Raw genomic sequence first — 17,891 nt, forward strand, 5'->3', positions numbered from 1 at the left:
GTCTCTCCTCTCTAGAGGCCAGCAGCAGGGCGAGACCCGGGGTGACGCCGTGTAGCCCAGTCCTCGGCCTGTCCAGCTGGGGGCAGTGCCCCAAGACGGGCTCAGTAGTGTGTTCACCAGTGCTGTGGACGCCCTCCAATCACTCTGCTATAGGAGACAGAGGGTCTTAGCCGCCCACCCTGAGCCCAGGTGTGGACGTTTCCAGGACCATCGGGCCATGTGTCAGGGCTGGGGTGGACCCGAGGCCTTCAGGGGCCCGGCGGAGGGAGAAAGGGCTCTTCCTTCTGCCCTCCCCGCAGCAGCAGTCTGCAGAGCCCCTACCTCCTCCATTGCTGAGGCTGTACCCAATCGCCACTCTCCGAGATCGCCAATCCCCAGAGCTCCTGCACCAGCAAAGACAGGGCAGTCACCATCTGCCGGGACTCGGGGCGGCCAGACCAGGACCCTCCATCCCAGGCTCTCCTGGTGGCCGCCCAGAGCCTTGGCCGCTGGCGCACCTAGCAAGTGACTTACGCTCGGTCCCCCTCCAGCGTGCTCTGGATCTCCTTCAGCACTCCTGCAGGCCGGGTGGACAGAGGGCTGTGAGGCCAGCGGGGCTGGGCAACGCAGCCCATTCCCCCCCTTTTGCTGGGTGCTGGATGGACCTGTCCCCTGAGGGAAATGGCCCTTGGTCCCATCCTGGCCTTCTGCATCTCCCGTGGGAACCCCCCCACCCTCCACCCCAACTCACTCTCATCATTGAGCAATGCGTGCTCCATCACGGGCCCTGGAGACCTCTCTGGAAGGCAAAGTCTGGGTCAGCAAGCCCTGTCCTGGGCCTCCCCCACCCCGGCTCCCTCTCACGGGGCCACCCCAACTCCCTCTCATGGGGTGGGGTGGGGGTGCTTGAACCCAGGGGGAAGGAATGCTATTTTCACTCCAGCCCCAACACTGCCTGCTCACTTGGGGTCCCACGTCTCTGTCCCCTCCCCAGGTCTGGGCTGGGTATGCTCAGCCTCTACCCCCTCGGCCCCCAGAGGCCTGTCTTACCATCTCCATCACTCTGGCTCCCTGAGTTCCTGGAAGCGGAGAAACAGTGAGGACTAGGGCACTAGGCTCCCCACCCAGTTCTGAAAGACCTGTCCCATGGGATGAGATGAACCTGCTGGGCCTCCCTGTGCAGGGGACGTTGGGAGGGAAACAGCCCAGCCAGGACTGGTGGCTTACAGGGAAGGGAGGGGAGAGGAGAGAGGTGGAAGGAGCAGAGAAGTACACTAGGTTCATGGTTACCACTTAATGGGGGGACTCTGGCCAGTCACTAGTGTCTCAGGGTGTCCAGGGGAGGGAGAGGCTGTGGCAAAGGCTGTCCCCTTTCACCCACCTGGCTCGGCCCACAGCCTTCTCAGGGCCCGCCCCGTTACGGGGGCGGCTGTGGTTCTTGGTTTCTGTGGATTCCACCAGACACCGGGGCTCAACCAGCCACTTGGTGGAGAGAGAGAAGCGCTCAAACTCCGAGGGGGAGATCAGGTAGAAACCTGGGGAAAAGAGGGGAACCTGGCAGGTGAGGCTGACCACAGTCCCCTGGGTCCTGAGGCTCCGGGAGGGGTGATTAGGGCCTCAGGACTCCTCCCACCCCCATACACACACCCACCCATCCCTGCTCACGCCTGCTGCCTGCACACCTTGGCCGTATTTGGTGAAGACACAAGAGGCGATGCCACTAACATCCTCCCGGCGGATGCAGCTGAAGCGCACCTGGGGCTTGAGCAGGGGCAAGGAGACCACCTGGATATCACCCAGGTTGGTGAGGATGGTCAGGTGATGCTCCCCGTAGTCCTCGGTCCGACAGCTGCCGAAATGGGCCACGCTGACCCGCCGCACCCGTGAACCCTCCAAGGCCGTCAGCTTCAGCTTCAGCTTGGCACTGACCTTGGGTAGTGTAAACACCTGGGGGCACAGGACGGCCAGTCACACCAGGTGAAGATCCCTGGCCTGCCTGCCCACTGTTACCGCTGGCTATGCTGGGCCAGCCCGCCCCGGGCATCTCCGAGGCAGGGGCTTCCCGAGCTCTCTCACTCACAGTCACTGGCACTTGGAGCAGAACAAAAAGGCTGTTTATTTCCTTGTCTGGGTTTGGTGTCCTTTCCACAAACAGGTCCTTCTTCAGTGCCCCTCTCTTTGCCCCTGGGGCCTGGGAATTCTACACAAGACCCCCTTGTTTCCTGTGTCTCTGCAACCCCTCAGACCTCAGAACACCTTACACAGGTGAGTCCCTGCCATTGTCATTTGTGCCCAGGTTCTAAGCCCTCAGATGTCCCAGGTACTCCTAGAAACCTTGGCACGCTGGGGACACCACCTCTACCCACACAGAACCCGGGGGACCACCCTGGGGGCCCTGCCTCTGCCCCTTCCCCCTACCCCTGCCACAGCACCCTGAGAAACCCCGCCTCTCCCCTGCACCACCTTGAGCTGCTCCTCAGATACGACCAGCAGCTGGTGGCTTCCCTGCATGTCTGGGCTCTTAGACAGGTCGTGGGCCACCTCCAAGGGCTCGGGGAGGGGCACGCTGTGTCCGTCTAGTACCAGGATGCCCACCACAGGTGCACGGTGCATCAGCTGGATCTCCTTGGCTATGGGAAGGAGCGGGGTGGTAGGTATGTGGCTGAGTACACCACCCACCCTAGCAAAACTGGGCAAACACCCACTGCCCTCACCCCTGCCCAGAGCTCACCCTGCTCTGCCCGCACAGGCTCATCCATCCTCCGCTCGGCAGGGGGCACGCGCAAGGAGAAGGCATAGACGGTACCGCCATTGGTACCAGCCCACAGTGAGGGGCAGTGGCGGGAGCCTGCCCAGGGGCAAAGGTTTTGGGTATTAGCCTGCTTCCAGGAAGAGGGTAGGGAAGTGCTCTCTAGGACTTGGGCAGGCAACCTGGGCTCGCTTCCTGGGCTGCCCACACACTACCTGGCTGCTTCTAAGTCAGGCCAGAACTTCTGTGAACCCCAGTTTCTTCCTCTGTAAAGTAGAGAAGCTATGGCCCTGCCTCTCCCTGGGATGCAGGATGGGACAGACAGCCACAAAGGCCCCTACACAGAAGCTCCCACACCCAGAGCAGCTTGGCAGCAGCTCAGATAAAGTAGTGGTCACCCACTCGACCCCTGCCCTTTGAGGAGGCACAGAGTGGCGGGGAACAGCCAGACAAGCCAACCCTCTCTGGCCCTCATAGCCTCTCTGATGGGGCGAGCTGAGGTCCAAAACAGTCAAGAGTTGTGTTTAAGGCCAGACTTCCAGATAGTGGTGGATCCTGTATGTGCACCCCAGACCACCTGACTCTAAGGCCCAGGAAGGGCTCTGGTCTCCTCCTAGTCCCAGGAAGACCCTGCCTAGGGTCCCACTAGTCAGACAGGTAGCAGCCTTCCACATGCCTTTATGCTAGGGGCTACCCACCTGGGTCCCCCCACCCCGGCTGGCCACTCACTGTCCCTCACGTAGGTGTCAGCAAAGTAGAGCGTGCGAACGAAGCCGGTGAAGGAGTCCTCCGCCGAGCGGGCCTCGATCTTGCGCTGCACGGGCGCCAGCTCCATGTTCTGAATGCCGGCACGCTCCACCTTGGAGCTGGCCTCTGGCACCTGTGGTGGGTGGGCCGGGCCTGAGTAGGGGCTCTGGCAGCCCTTCCCTGGGGCACTGTTGGGTCCATGCTGTTCTACCAGGGGAAGACTGGCTACAGCCCAATGCAAAGCCCTGCCTGGCCTGGATCCCAGGAGACCGAGTCCAAATGGGAAATGTCCAGGGTAGGGGTGGGCAATGGGGAGCCCTCTGTCCTCCCACACATGGTAGGGATAAAGGAACAGAATAACAAGAAAAAATAGCTAATGCACTGAGGACTTAGCTCTAAGGTAGGCATTACAATGATTCTCGTGTTCCACTTAGGGAAGTTGAGGCACAGAGAACTAACGAGACATATCTGAGGTCATGGTTGGTGGGTGGTGGGGCAGGCTACGACCCTTGGCATCAGGACATGGGGTCTGTGTTGTAGCCGCTGAGCAAGCTTGGGGATGGGGACAGGGTAGCGGGGACCCACTGCCGACAGCTGGGCTCTGTCTCAGCTTCACCTCTCCCAGCAGGCCACCCGGCCGCCGCTTCCGGCTGGACACCCTGCTCCGGCGCATCCGGCGGAAGGACTGGCGTAGGGACTTCTTCAGGGACTTGACGCGGGACAGGGGACCCTCCAGGGCCAGCTGGTCACTGGGATGCAGTGTGCACCTGAGGTAGATGTCAGGCCGTGCTGGCTGCCACGCCCAGGGCGCCTCACTTGGCCCCGGCCGGTCCTGCCCACCTGGGAGAGCTGCTCACTTGACAAAGACCTGCCGCCGCTGTTGGTGGTCGAAGAGGCCAAAGCCGTGGCTGGTGCCAAAGGCCACGAGCCGCCACTCGGAGTGCAGGGCCAGGGAGGTGACCACGGCTGGGGGCTGGCACTGCACCAACACGAAGGGCTGGAAGCCGGGCTCGAAGCTCACGGGGCCTGGGCGGGCACACAGGCGCTCGTGGCCCTTCCAGCGGTAGCCCTCCTGGTCCTGCAGCAGGTCTGCCTCCACCTGCTGCACCGTGAGCTCTGCAGCCTCGTCATTCAACTCCAGCACCAGCACCTGGTGGGGTGGGAAGCAGGCCTCTCAGTGACCCCAACTGCTGGGCCCAGAAAGGGCTCGGGATCCAGGCCGAGCCCCAGGGCCCAGCCTCTGCCAGTACTTCTGATTCCTGGAGGCTATCCCATTACCCTGAGACCAAAACCAAACCAGCTGCCAGTGAACTGATTCTGAGTCTCGGTGACCCACCCGTGTCAGGATGGAACACTACTCCACTGGCTGTCCAACAGCTGACGTCTTAGAACCAGATCTCTAGGCCCTTCTTCCCAGACTCCTCTAGGTGGACTCGAACCCCCAACCTTGTGGTTAACAGCCGAGTGCGTTAACTGTATGCACCACCCAGGGACTCCCCACTCCGAGGACCTTCCTCTAATGGCACCAAGCACCCTCGTCCACAGGAAGGGCACAGAGGGGCAGGGACTTGATGATACTCCTGCTGACATATCGGGATGTGCTCTCCGGGGGCTGGTTCCTGTCCTTACTCTCCCTCTCTCATGAAAGGAAGGTCACCGGCCTGGATACTGCCCAAGTCACCAACCCCGCCCCAAAGACCCCTCTGCCCGGCCCAGCCTGCTACCTGTCCCGCTGTGCCTGCCACAGCCAGGAAGCCGCTGTATTTGCAGAGGAAAATTTTCTGGATGCCTAGCCGGGGGTCATCACTGTAGGGGTCGAAAGAGCCCACCTGACCAGGGGAGAGGAGCTCATGAGTGCATCCGGCCTGCCCCCGCCATTCCCAGCTCCCAGGCACATGGCCTCACCTTGCGTAGTGGGGGCCATTCGTCCTCGCCCTGGGCATGGAGGTTCTCACTGGGATCTGTGTCAGTGAGGAATACCCGTACAGTGCTGAGTCTGTATAGCAGCCGCAAACAGACGCCCGAGGCATCCCAGAACCGCACGGTGCCATCCTCGTGCCTGGGGGCAGAGCACACCTGCTGCCATGAGAGGGATGCAGGGGCCAGGGACTCTGCCCACAGACTGTGGATGCCACTCCCATTCTCACATCCCACAAGGAGGAGACTGGCATCAAAGTCACCTACCCTGTGAGCAGCAGGTCCCTCTGGGGTGGGTCTGGGGCCAGGCTGGTGCCCCCGTCAATAGGCCACTCCTGGAGAAGAGACAGACACGTCCGTGGAGAATGTGGCCTTGAAGCTGGGGAGGGGTGTGTGGGGCTTGACCTACCATGGTGGAGAAGTGTGCACTCTGTCGGCTGCCGGCAGCAATGATGCGCTCCCACAGCTTCAGGGGGATGTTGGAGACATGATGGGAGCAGGTGATGGCAGAGCAGTGCAGGGAGGCCAGGTAGGGCAGCTGCACCGGTGGCCAGCCAGGTGTCACCAGGTCAATCACCACCAGCTCCTCCTCAGCCAGCACCACCAGGGCATAGGGGTCATCAAAGGCTGGGGACAGGTCAAGGGTCAGTGAGCACAGGAGCCAGTAGGAAGCACTGTGCCCATTTGGCCCCAAAGTCAGAGCTCCAGGGCTGGAGGCAGGAAATCTGCATGAAAAGCAAGCTCCCTGGGAAATTCTGATGCTCAGCTAGCTTAGGAGCTGCAGCCTTGGGGCCCCAGAGGAAGCCTCAAACCACGTGGGGGGATGCAGCAAGAAAGCCCCAACTCTTGGCTGCATGAGTGGAACCCTTTTACCCCCAGAAGGATACCAGGTGTTGGGGAGCAGCCTTGAGTCTGTCTGGAAAGCTACCGAGTGTAAAAGCACAGGCTGGACGGACAGGGGACACCAACCCAGAGTCAGGGCTCCAGCCAGGCTCTGCCCATCCTCTTCCTGAGCTCCCTCCTGAGAGGCCTGCCCTCCCTACCTGCAGCCACTAGCCCTGGCTCAGTGGTGCCTGGTGACGCTCTTGCCGTACCACAAGCTACAGGGGGTGTTGCCTGGCCCTGGGTGCACCAGGCCTTAGGGGCTCCCAGTCAGTGCTCAACCAGTGCACTGGATGGGTGAACAAGTGAAGTCGGACCCCATGCCCACTAGACAGAGGCCTTAGGCCAGAGTGCAGGCCCTGTGGCCTGCCCCCACCTGTCCCTCAGGCTTCTTGCAGGGTGGGTCTGGGTACCCAGAGGGATCTCTACCCTCTAGTCTCTTTTATAAAAGGTCTCTGGGAAGAGAAGCAAGCAGGACCCCTCCTTTCCACCCAGGTTCCTAAGCCCTTCCCCCCAGACCAGGCTGGTTTCCCAGCTTCCTGAGGCCATGGGGCCCCCTCAGAGCCCAGTCTGGGAAACCACCTCCAGCCCACCCTCCGGGCTGACAGCCAGTGCAGAGGTCCGGCCTCGATGCCTCTCCACATCAGGGTGCTCCTTCTGGAAGCTAGGCTGGCGTTTTCCCTCCAGGCCTAGGGAAGCTGTCAGCTCCCTGGGACCCAGGCCCATGCCTTGCCCCCACACAGCATGGACTCTGAAAGGAGCAGCCCATCCTTTCTGCAGGCCGAGAGCTTTCCCAGCTCCGAGTCTCTGTTCCCCTGCGGAGCTGTTCAAATATATCCCTGTCTCTGCAAGGTCCTCCCTGACGCCCTGTCTAATCAGCACCCACCCACCGCCCTCACCTGTCCCGTTTGTTCTCAGCACTCAGCCTCTGTGACCAGTTCACTGTCTCCCCATGTTCCAAGTCCTTCAAGGACAGGGGCTTTACTGGTTCTGTCCCTGGCTTGGAGTAAGTGTTCAATAAAACAGGAAGCCTGCCCAGGACAGTCCAGCTGGAGCCCCAGGCCGGCCAGAGCATGTGGCAGCCTCAGGCACCCACATCGCCTGAGAGGTTACACTTTCCATTCCATACCCATGTCAATCATAGGAGGGTGCCAGCCCCAGAGAGCCTCACTTAAACACCAGCTTAACTTCTCTCCTGTCTCCTCCTCTGATGGGGATCAGAGAACCTGACCAGCCAAGGGGAACGGGGCCATCAGAGCCCAGCCTTCTTGCCCAGGGAGAGCCCCCAGGCTATACCAAGCCAACTTGGCGTGTTTGGAAGGGCAGAGCTGGATGCTCCTTTCAGCAGCCCGGTATCAAGCATGAGGAGCGTGAAGAGGCAGAAGGAGGAGGAAAAGGAGGGTGGGATTCTCTCTTAAAGGTGGTGAGAGGACACAGACCCTCGGTGTCCTGGAGAGAGTGCTTCCCCTCACCTGGGGCCTTGGGGCAGGCTGGGCCAGAGTCATTAGAGAGGGGTCCCTCCTTCCTGGAGTGCTTGCCTGGCCCCTCCCTCCCACAGCACTGGCCCGGCCGGCTCTCTCAGTTTCAACATCAGCTATTTCTGGTCTGGCCTGTCACCCCATGGATGAAGCTGCCTCAGGCCTTTGCTGATCTGCCCGAGCTCCAGGAGGGCTGCTCAGAGCTGGCCCCACTGCCACCTTCTGCCCCACCCCAAAGGGAAGCAAAAAAGAGCCCCTTGCCTAAGTAGGGGAGTGTGTGTTAAACCTAATCACACAGACCTGTCCCCCCAGAGCCCCAAGAAGGGCAAAGAGCTTACAGGTGGGCAGAGTGGCCAGGAAGGACGATGCCACAGGCTGGCCCTAGATGGGAAGGCTTGCAGGGAGGGGGAGAATTGGACTGACTGGGTTGCTGGCTTTGGTGACACTGCAAAGGGGCACAGTGGGGCTAGGGTCTCCGGACAGTGGCAGGTTAGGGAACTCTTGCAAAAGCCCCTCCTCTTGATTGATGGCACCATCCTCTCTCCCCACTGCTGCCCACACCCACTCTGGAAGAATGCCCACCAGCTGTGGGGTCCACCTCGGCAAGGACAATGAAGTCAATGACGCGGGAGGTGAAGTCGAAGGCGGTCTGCTGGCTGCCGTGGATGACCGAGATGCAGTGGCGGTCCCCATAGCTGGCCCGTGGCATGCCACCCTGGAAGACGGTGAAGGGCAGCCTGGGGACACACGAGAGCGGTGTGGACCGGGGCTCCTGACACAGTTCCCGAGGTGGGCTGCCAGCACAGGCTTTTCTAGAGCCCAGAGGGCAGTGCCCAGGGCCCCACAGCCCAGCGTTGGGCCATTCTGTACAACCTTAAGACAAGCGCTCACTCAGAGTCCCCAGGATGGGTGGGGTTGGATCCCACCCATCTCTTCCAGGGCTGAGACTACCACAGCCCGGGAGACCTTGGGGTGGGTGTCCAGGCTGGGGGTCTGATTCTGTGCCACTCCTGCTTCAAACACAGCAGCCCCCTTATCCCAATACACTGGGGGGGGGGGCTCCCTGTGGTTTCATGTGAAGAAATGGGTCTGCTGATAAAAACAGCTGGAAACCTGCCAATCTAAACCTCTCAGAGGGTAGAGGGGAAGGAGGGGATTGGATCATGCAAGAATTTAGTCCTTGCGAGCTGCAGCAAGTTTGCCTCCTCTTCTGCCCAGGATCCAACACCTCCATGTAGGACCCAAAGCCGTGCACGAGGTGCCATCTCCCCCAAGCAGAGGCCCGGGAGGCCCTCCCAGCCTCCAGGAAGGCTCGGGCATGGGAGAGAACAGAGCACTGACACTTACCCCTTCCTGGTGGTCAGCCAGAAGAGTTTGGTAATAGCTTTGCAGGGAAAGGGACCTAAGAGAAAACAAACAAGCTTCAACAGGTCCTCCCAGGCTCGTAGACAACCTGGGGAAGAACCCCCACGCCCAGGTCCTGTAGTGGACCTCCGCACAGGACTCTAGCTCCAAGCGGTCTGGAGAAAGCCACGCTAGGCATCAGCACACTGCTGTGTGGCTGTGGACAAAGGTGTTACCCTTTCTGGGTCCCAGCCTTTGCTTCTGTGCTTTGGCCCCACACCTGAATCTAGGGAAGACCAACCAGACAGAGAGGCATTGCTCTGCATGCTGAAAGCGACCCTCAGGTGGTGGGCAGCACTGACCGTAAGGCATGCAGCTGGGCAGGGCCTCCAATTGCTGGGCGTCGCCGGACATGGGCCACTGGCAGTAGCTGCCATCGGAATGGCAGCTGACAATCAGATGGCCGTCACGTTGCCAGCACACGTTCTCTAATTGCTTCAGAGGAGAGACAGAGAGAGAGAGCAGGCATGGACTGGGGGTGGAGACTGCGCGTGTGATGTGTGGGTGCCCGGGGAGCAGCGTGGCCCCTGCCCCAGTCCCCGGCACCTCCTACCTGGCTGCTGAGGAAATGGGAGAGTACACGGCTGTCCCGCAGATCCCAGATGACGACAAGGCCCCGGCTGTAGCCAATCAGGATCTGGTTGGGGTCTCGGGGGTGCTCTTGCAAGGCTTCTACCAGCTCAAACACCCGCCGATGACGGGCCTCCTCTGGCAACCTGGGGAGGGGGGGGGGTGAGCTGTGAGCCCATGCTGGCCACTGACTGGGCAATGAGCAAGGGCACAACTGCAGGCTGGCACTCCAGGCAGCACGGATGCTGAGTGTGCCAGCACCAAAAGATCCTTAGGACACTGTCGGGGCAGAGGAACAGTGAGGAAAACAAGAAAGTGACATTTGTGATTATAAACCCCACAGGATGCAAGTGTAGGTGGCAAAAGAAAGGCAGAAAGGTCAACGTGCTATTTACCTCCGGGGCAGGGAGGGGGTCAGGACTAGGAAGAGTCTGGGGTCTCAAGGCGCTGGTAAAGTTCCATTGCTTTACCTGGTGTGGTGGTGGCTAAGGAGGACCTTACTTTACAAGAATTTGTTAAGCTGTATGTTTATATTTGGAGCTCTGGGGGCATAGTACCCAAGGCACTTGACTACTAAGCAGAAGGCTGGCAGTTCAAACCCACTAGCTGCTCCATGGAAGGAAGGAGGGGCAATCTACTTCCATAAAGTTTATTGCCTCGGAAACCCAAAGGGGGTCACTATGAGCTGAACTGACTTGATGGCAGTGAGCTTAGTTTGGTTTGGTTTATGTTTATATTTAGTGCATTTCTGTAAGTAAATGGTATTTCATAACAAAAAGTTTTAAAATTATGGTGAATATATATATATAAAACAAACTGCTTCAACAACAACAAAATTTAAACCTGAAAAGCAGAAATCTATGTCAGTTTGAACCTCAATGCTCTAAGTTCCACTCTGGGCCTGGAATGTGGAGGGAAAGGCTGGAAGTACAGCAGCCAACAGAAGACCATGAGGCAGCAGGCCCAGGACCAAGAGCCAACCCTAAAGACCCAAAAACCAAACCAAACTCACTGCCATTGAGTTGATCTCTACTCAGAGCGACCCCTTTGGGTTTCCGAGGTGGTAAATCTTTACAGAAGTAGACTGTCCCATCTTCTTTCTGTGGAGAGGCTGGTGAGTTTGAACCACTAACCTTCTGGTTAACAATCAACTAACTGCCTTAATCACGGTGCCACCAGAACACCTTAATACTAAACACATTAAGTAGAAGATGGAAACAGCCCCAAGGGCACCTGTAGACAAAGACTGATTCAACCCAAACCCCCTGTACCTACCTAAGTCCCCAGACCTGCCTGCCAGTAACTGGTCTTTCTAGGTGAGAACTGACAGGTGTCAACGGAACTTTAACCTTGTAAAATGAGGGTCATAGGTGGTGGTAGTAATAATGATCAGAGCCTGTCTGGCCTCAGGGGGGTTAATAAGTAATTCAAGATTAGCCCAAGGCTGATCTCTGTGAGGTAGGGATCAGATATACCCTGGAAAGGCCACAAAAAGGAACTCTGTTCACCAGGGACTTTATCTGTAAAGATTTTCATTTTTGAAAAAGGTTCTCTGTAATGCTGCTTATACCATTACAAAATAAAACTCTTTTAAATTAAAAGTAAACAAAGTGAGAATTGCACCATCTTGAAAAACAGAAAAGCATCTGGAACCTCATCAAAGAGGAGCTTGGGGACAGCAGTGATGGTGGCTGGCCCCCCACCCCACGTTCCTCGGCAACTGTGCACCTGCACGCCTACCTTCACTTATTTCCACAGAAATGGGAACTTTACCGTACATACCGCTATGTAACGTGCTTTTTTTCCCACCAAAATAGACCATGGCCATTTTCTCACATGTTTAAATATTCTCCATGACTGCAAACAATGCCTCTACAGAAATGACAACTGTTAGACAAGCAGAGGTTTCTGACTTTTTGCCATTGAAAACAGCCCTGTAATGATCAGTCCTAGGCCTGGATCTTTTATATGCATCCTTCCTTCTTTAGATGGACACATCCTCAGACAGAGTAGCTAGATTTTTGAAAACGTTCAGATAAATGTTGACAAAATGCAGCTGAAAGAATGTTGCCTGGCAATGGGGAAGGACCTCAGGTCCTTGCACCGGGAGAGCCCAGCTGGGTGGTCAAGTAGCAGGGGAAGGCCCCTACCAACCAGACTCCCATCAGCTACCAAAAGCTGGAGTCAGAGGTCTACCAGGTGTTGAGACCCAGCACAAACTAGATGCCCGTGCTAAGATCCAACTGTGCCTGCAAGCCGTCTGTGTCTGACTGTGGTCATACTGCCCTGACCCTGCCCTACTGGATGGGAAGGGCACAGAGGATTGTGCTCAAAGAGACCTAGCCCCTTACAGGAATCCTCCCAACCCAGCCAGGCCCTGCTGCATCACCACCTGGCTGCTAACGGATTGGATGGCTATGTGTATATGTGTGTGTGTATGTGTGTGCATGTGTACCAGTGTGCCCGCTCCACAGCCTTTGGAGGCAGGTCCGGCCTGGTGTCACCAACCCAGCACCCTGGGCTACTACTCCCTGTCCCCTGGTCCTGCAGAATCATCCACCACTACTCACCCGGCCCTACAAGCCCCTGCCAGACTCCTTTGTCTCCTCCCCTGCCCCCTCCACGCTCAGACCCTATCAGACTCCCCGTGAGCATCACCAACTATTTCAACAAGCCTACAGGATTGTGGTTAACAAGGCTTTTGGCCACTTAGACTGTGTGTGCATGGAAGCTCCACACGGAGCCCCAAACATAAAGCAGCCAGCAGTGAGCTGTCCCAGCTCACGTGGGGAGGTTTGAAAAACACAGTATTGGTGCAAAGAGCACAGACTAGGAGTTGGTGAAGCTTCACAGACAACTGTGAAGCTTGGTTTCCTCACTTTAAAATGAGGTGGCAAGTTGTCCCCAAGTGCACTGTCGGTGCCATGATGCCAACACATGACTGCATGACAGATTCTCAGATTGGGGGTCACATGTGGAGCCGAGACCCTCCTCCTACCATTAGACTTCCCAGGAGAAACATTAAGACCCCGAGAGCCGTTACTGGGCAACAAAGGGAGAGGCTGGACCTCCCTGGAGTGGATGGCCCCCAGGGCACAGGGCTTGGGCTCACCGCTGCAGCACGGCATCAGAGGTGATGGTCCTGTCCTCCAGCGCGCGGAAGGCCGGCAGCTGCACCACAAACACGTTGCCGCTCTCGGTGCCCAGGTAGAGCAGCTTGCGGGAGGAGTGTGGCAGGACCACAGTGATCTGTGTGGCACTGGGGGCGGCCCTGCAGGCAGGAATGGCTGCCCGTGAGCTTTCTGCTGCCCAGGCAGGGGGGAACCCCACATACAGGGTCCCCCGACTCCTGGCTCCCTCCCCTCCCCCAGGAAAGGCTATGCTTAGGAAAAACAGGTCCGAGAGGTCTGTTAGCAGGCAGGGCCCACAGGGTCTTGGGCCAGGACAAATATTGGCTACTCTCTGACAAGATAGGGCAGAGATGGCGGACAGCTTGGGCTAGGAGGCAGGAAAAATGCCCCATTCCGTGGGGACAGAGGGAGGGAGGCGGCGGCCCACCTGCTCCATCCAGGACACCCGAGGATGGAGCTGTGGTGGCTTAAACACACACCAGGCCCTACTGAGGCTGCAACAACTACAGCGACTAACAACAATCTCAGAAATCTGAGAGCTTCATGTGGGGACACTCCACCTTCCTTAGATTAACCGAACTTCAGTTAAACGGCTCCTTGCACTGATTGATTTGTATGTGGTAGTTCACTAGGAGTTTAATATGAATTATCTTTTTAATACTCAAAGCAAACCTATAAAGTTGATTTTTAAAACTGAAGATTAAGGGTAGTTATTTGCAGGTGCTTCAACAGGTGCAGAGCCGACAGGGGAGCCTAGAATGGTGTTTCTCCAAGGCTAAGGCCCTTCAGAGGGTAATTGCCACCCACCCTCCCCCCGCAGGGGTCAGGCTGGCTGGGAGAAGGAGGGGCCCTAGTGCTTACCCTGGGGGGCCACGCAGGGTGAAGCTCTCCTCCTCCTGCAGCTCCGACACCCCAACTTTGACCTTCAGGCTCCAGAGATGTAGGCTGTTGTCGTCCAACAGGGTGACCAGCTGGCACTAGGGAGAGAACAGGGCCGGGGACAGGGAGGGCCAGGTTCACAGTGGCCTCTACACACTGGGGGCCCAGCAAAGAGCACTAGGGACCAACAGCCCCCCGTTACTCTTAGGCCAGCCCGTGGAACCCAGCTGGGGAAGGGACAGTGGTCTCAGTCCTCCATCAGCACCAAACCCAGGGCCACCAATGCCTGCCTGTCCACACCATCCCTTCTGGAGGACATGAGGATGGGGAGGCACGGGGGAGGCCCCATCCCAGCCAGGCTCCTCACCTGACCCGGCAGGAAGTGGATCTGCACAACAGCATTGTTTTCACGGTGCAGCCCCATGAACTCCACCCCGGGGGCGCCATAGCTTGGAGCAGGCTCAGGAAAAGCTGGGGAAGGCCAGACACCATCCCCACCAGGCCCTAGAGTGTAGATGTCTGAGCCCACATGGCAGGGAAGGTCAGCACCCTGGCAGCAGAGGAGGCTGGTCCAGCCCCCAAGGCAGCTCCTGGAACAGTGAAGAGACAGCAGTGGCCCTGGCCCCAAGGGCTCTCTCTTGGCCTGACCTCTAAGGTACAGCCAGCTCTACCTCGAAGAGCTGTCCTGGCCAGGCAGGTGGGGTGGCTCTCTTGGAAAGGCAAAGCTTTAACTTGGCCCCACTATGTGCTGCAGGCCCCACCCCACCCCCACCCGAGCTGCAACAGACCCATCAGCTCACTTGTTGGCCCCGTAAGAAAACAGAAGGCATCCCCCGCCCACCCCTAGCAGCCACGGCCCATGGGGCTTGGCAACAGATTGGTAACCAGGATATGGCCACAGCCTGGCAATGATTAACCAGCAGAGGCCAGGCCAAGCTGGCAGCAGCAGTGGGGCTCCAGCCCTCCTGTCTGTACACCACCTGTGGCTGCCCTGAAGTCCCCTGTCCCCACTCCGCCTAAGCTACAGGAAAGAGGAACAGGAAGGAGGGACAGCTTTGCTGGAGGGGGTGCCAGTGGGCTCAGCAAGGATGACTGCCCTCTCAGTGCCCCAGCTTACATCCCGGGGGCTCAGGTCAGATGCAGGGTACATGAGAGTGTTCCAAGATGTCTAGTTCAGCCCAGCCCAGGCCAACCAGGGCCAAGGAGAAGTCCAAGAGGTAAAACCACCCCATGCCTCTAAGATGGTCTGAGCCCCCGTCAGCCCCAGAATTAGTCCTCTGGATAAAAGAAGACCCAACGAGACCCTGGTCCAGCTGCAGACCTGGGAAGGATTGTCCCTGCCAATCCATACACCAGGCCAGGTCATCTGTGCTGGTCCGGCCGAGAGCACTCTACTCTTGGAGGTGGGTGTGCACGTGTGTTTGGGGGCAGGGAATGTGGAAGAGCAGCTGCCTTCCCAAACCAGCACCCCGCCCCCCAACTCCCATCTCCAACCCCTGCCTCTAGGCACGGACACAGCTCCAGTCGCTCCCAGAACCCTTGTCAGGGAAAAAGGCAAAGAAATTTCTTGGCCACAATTGGCCTCCACTCCCAGCATTCAGGGCAGGCTCCTGAGGGGACATCTGGAATGTCCCCAGAGACAAGGGGTTCCTGCAGTTTGCTTTTTTGGTGGGAGGAAGAGCTGAGGGAGGTAGGGAAGCAGAGAAAGGTAGGCCCAGGGTTCCAGAAATGGCCTGGTGGGTACCCCTCAAGAGCCACCCCCACTGCAGCTGGAGTGAATGAAGATTCCTGCTTTCATCTCAACAGACTGCATGGGATAGGAGGCTGGTGTTCTTCCCCAACGCTCCCTGGTCGCGGGCCCCGTCCCCTGCAGGCCTCAAGGAAAGGATACAGCTTGATGGCTCCGGAGCGGGTGCCGATGGCCAGCACGCGCAGGGAGGGGCTGTAGCCAAGGGCACTGGGCTGGTGTGGGAAGCCATGCTCCACCGTCTGCAACAAGAGTCACGTGGTGGCGGCTCAGGCGCAGCCTCAGCACCGGCCCCTCCGGCCCCACCGCTGGCCGGGCCAGTGCCGGCACGGTGGAACCCACGGCCCAGAGCCGGCCCCGAGCAGACCTCTGGGGCAGCCACGCGGAAAGGAAGGAAGGAAGCAGTCACTTGCAGGGTCCTACCCCAGCACCTGTGAGGGTTGAAGCCAAACCCAGGCCCACCCAGGCCCCACCCTCCATCCACCCCAACCCTGTCCTCAGCTGCGTGGCCACTGCTGCAAGCTCCTTCTCTACTATAGCACCTCAGTCACTTGGTACTTTCCAGGAAAGCTGACTTGGTACCTTCATTATCATCCCGTGGGACTGACCCAGCCCTACTGCGTACTTGGGGGGTCTAGTAGATGTGGGCAGACAAGGGAAGTTTTGGGGACTGATATAGTGGAGGCATCTGGTCATTTGGGAAGCCAGGTTGCACTACCACTCCAGGCCCACCCCTGTGGCCTGACAGTTGCCTGCTCTGTACTCTCCAAGTTCTCGCCCGCCCTAAACGTCTGATCTAAGTGACGCTGGGTGTTCTTCTTCACCAACTTGTCAGAGGGGACATCTCTGCAGCGCCCTTTGCATGTCTGTAGGAAAGATGACAGCCTTGGAAACCCTACGGGGCAGTTCTCCTCTGTCCTGTAGTTGCTGAGTCGGGATCAACTCCATGGCACACAAAAAGTGTCATATATGTTTGCCCATCTCTTATTAGAGAATAATTTTCTATATTGAACATATAGAAAAGAAAAAGAAAACAAAAATGACCCACACTTCTACAGCCACGGGAAGGAACCCTGGTTAACATCCTGGTATCTGAATCCTCCCTATGCTTGTGAATATGTGCATGTGTGTGTCTGTGTTTAAGCGCTGTAAAACACATCTATCTAACAGCACGTACTTGAGATCATGCTACATGTACACACGGACGTGTTCAGGTGCACATATAAGTTTGTAGCCTTTTTCCCACTTAGGTCCAGCCCAGGTTCTGAAAAGCCCTAAGATGATTTTTAAGTGGCTGTAGAATACTCCCCAGAGAGGCCTCTGCTGTTGAATATTTACTTTGTTTCTAGCATCTTTGCAAATGGCGTGTTGACAACCATTTCTTGGCTCAAATCTTTACCTGCAACTTGGAGTATCACCTTAGGCAGAGGTGGAATTACAGGTTAAAAGGCATGAGTGTAAACACTACAGAAGTCCACAGACAAACCAGCCTTGGGAAGGAAAGTGTTTTGGTTTTGCTTCTTAACACCTGCCCCAGCCCCCACCGTGCCATCTCCAGAGGACAGTGAACTTGTACAGCCGGAGTGGAGCAGGGCAAAGTGAAGCCAATCAGCTGCTTCAAAGAACAATGGATGATTTTCACCACAGGGACTCTGCGATTGTACCTGCAGCAAAGGGTACACCACGAGGCGCCTCGTGGGCCCAGGGCCCTCCCCTTCAGCTGCATCACTGAGCTGCTGTCAGGTCTCAAAGTAGCAGAAAGAGATAAGGTCCTGGTGACAGCTGGCGCAATGGCTTAGCAAACTCAGCTGCTGACTGACACCCTGTCCAGTCCAGTCCCAGTGGGAGGAGGCCCCATGCAGGGGTCAGGCCAGGGAAGAGAATCCCAGTTGAGTGCTCATTCTGGGGAAACCAGGGGCCAGTGGGGTGTGGGGTCCCCATGGTCCTGCTCTTTGCCATGAACCTGGTGTGGCCTCCAAATGTCTGTACCTGGAGACACCAGGCCAGGCCAGGTCCCCGTTCAGTTATGTAAAAAATGCAGAGGCTGGATAAGCCCTGTGAGATAGGGGAGTATCTGGAATGCAAACACTTCCCGGGAAAGTGAGGGCAGGGGCGGGATGGGCCACGGGGCGACAAGCCCTTCTAGGAGGGCCGCTGGGCCTCAGCCTGCACTAGGGTGCCGGGGCCTCAGGCAGGGCTGCAGGAAGTGGTGGTGTCAAGAAATGCTCCCGGGACAGCAGCATTTCCCCACCAGCAGCAGCAGCAACAGCTCAGGGAAAAACCAAAAACTAGAAACCCACTGCTGGTGAGTTGTTTCTGACTCATAGAGACCCTACAGGATGAGTGGAACTGCCCCACAGGGTCTCCAAGGCTGTCAGTCTTTACGGAAGCAAAGCCCAAACCACACC

General features: G+C 57.8%; 1 protein-coding gene across 1 annotated transcript in view; it reads right to left on the reverse strand.

The window, feature by feature from the left end:
- Positions 1-11: 11 nt before the first annotated feature.
- Positions 12-17,891, reverse strand: part of LLGL2 (LLGL scribble cell polarity complex component 2) — a 27,939-nt gene continuing 10,059 nt past the window's right edge. The window contains exons 2-25 of the mRNA XM_007959867.1: positions 15,628-15,725; positions 14,104-14,185; positions 13,719-13,834; positions 12,839-12,997; positions 9,710-9,872; positions 9,459-9,591; positions 9,100-9,154; positions 8,335-8,489; positions 5,802-6,019; positions 5,660-5,727; positions 5,381-5,534; positions 5,200-5,304; positions 4,333-4,625; positions 4,092-4,242; positions 3,458-3,608; positions 2,711-2,827; positions 2,443-2,609; positions 1,662-1,926; positions 1,361-1,514; positions 1,030-1,058; positions 731-778; positions 514-556; positions 322-383; positions 12-76 (exon numbers count right to left, since the gene is read on the reverse strand). Of these exons, the coding sequence (XP_007958058.1) occupies positions 12-76; positions 322-383; positions 514-556; positions 731-778; positions 1,030-1,058; positions 1,361-1,514; positions 1,662-1,926; positions 2,443-2,609; positions 2,711-2,827; positions 3,458-3,608; positions 4,092-4,242; positions 4,333-4,625; positions 5,200-5,304; positions 5,381-5,534; positions 5,660-5,727; positions 5,802-6,019; positions 8,335-8,489; positions 9,100-9,154; positions 9,459-9,591; positions 9,710-9,872; positions 12,839-12,997; positions 13,719-13,834; positions 14,104-14,185; positions 15,628-15,725 (3,051 nt within the window). The remainder of the gene's footprint in view (positions 77-321; positions 384-513; positions 557-730; positions 779-1,029; positions 1,059-1,360; positions 1,515-1,661; positions 1,927-2,442; positions 2,610-2,710; positions 2,828-3,457; positions 3,609-4,091; positions 4,243-4,332; positions 4,626-5,199; positions 5,305-5,380; positions 5,535-5,659; positions 5,728-5,801; positions 6,020-8,334; positions 8,490-9,099; positions 9,155-9,458; positions 9,592-9,709; positions 9,873-12,838; positions 12,998-13,718; positions 13,835-14,103; positions 14,186-15,627; positions 15,726-17,891) is intronic.

Source organism: Orycteropus afer, unplaced genomic scaffold, assembly GCF_000298275.1.
Source record: "Orycteropus afer afer isolate SDZICR_OR568_19922 unplaced genomic scaffold, OryAfe1.0 scaffold00018, whole genome shotgun sequence".
NCBI lineage: Eukaryota > Metazoa > Chordata > Mammalia > Tubulidentata > Orycteropodidae > Orycteropus > Orycteropus afer.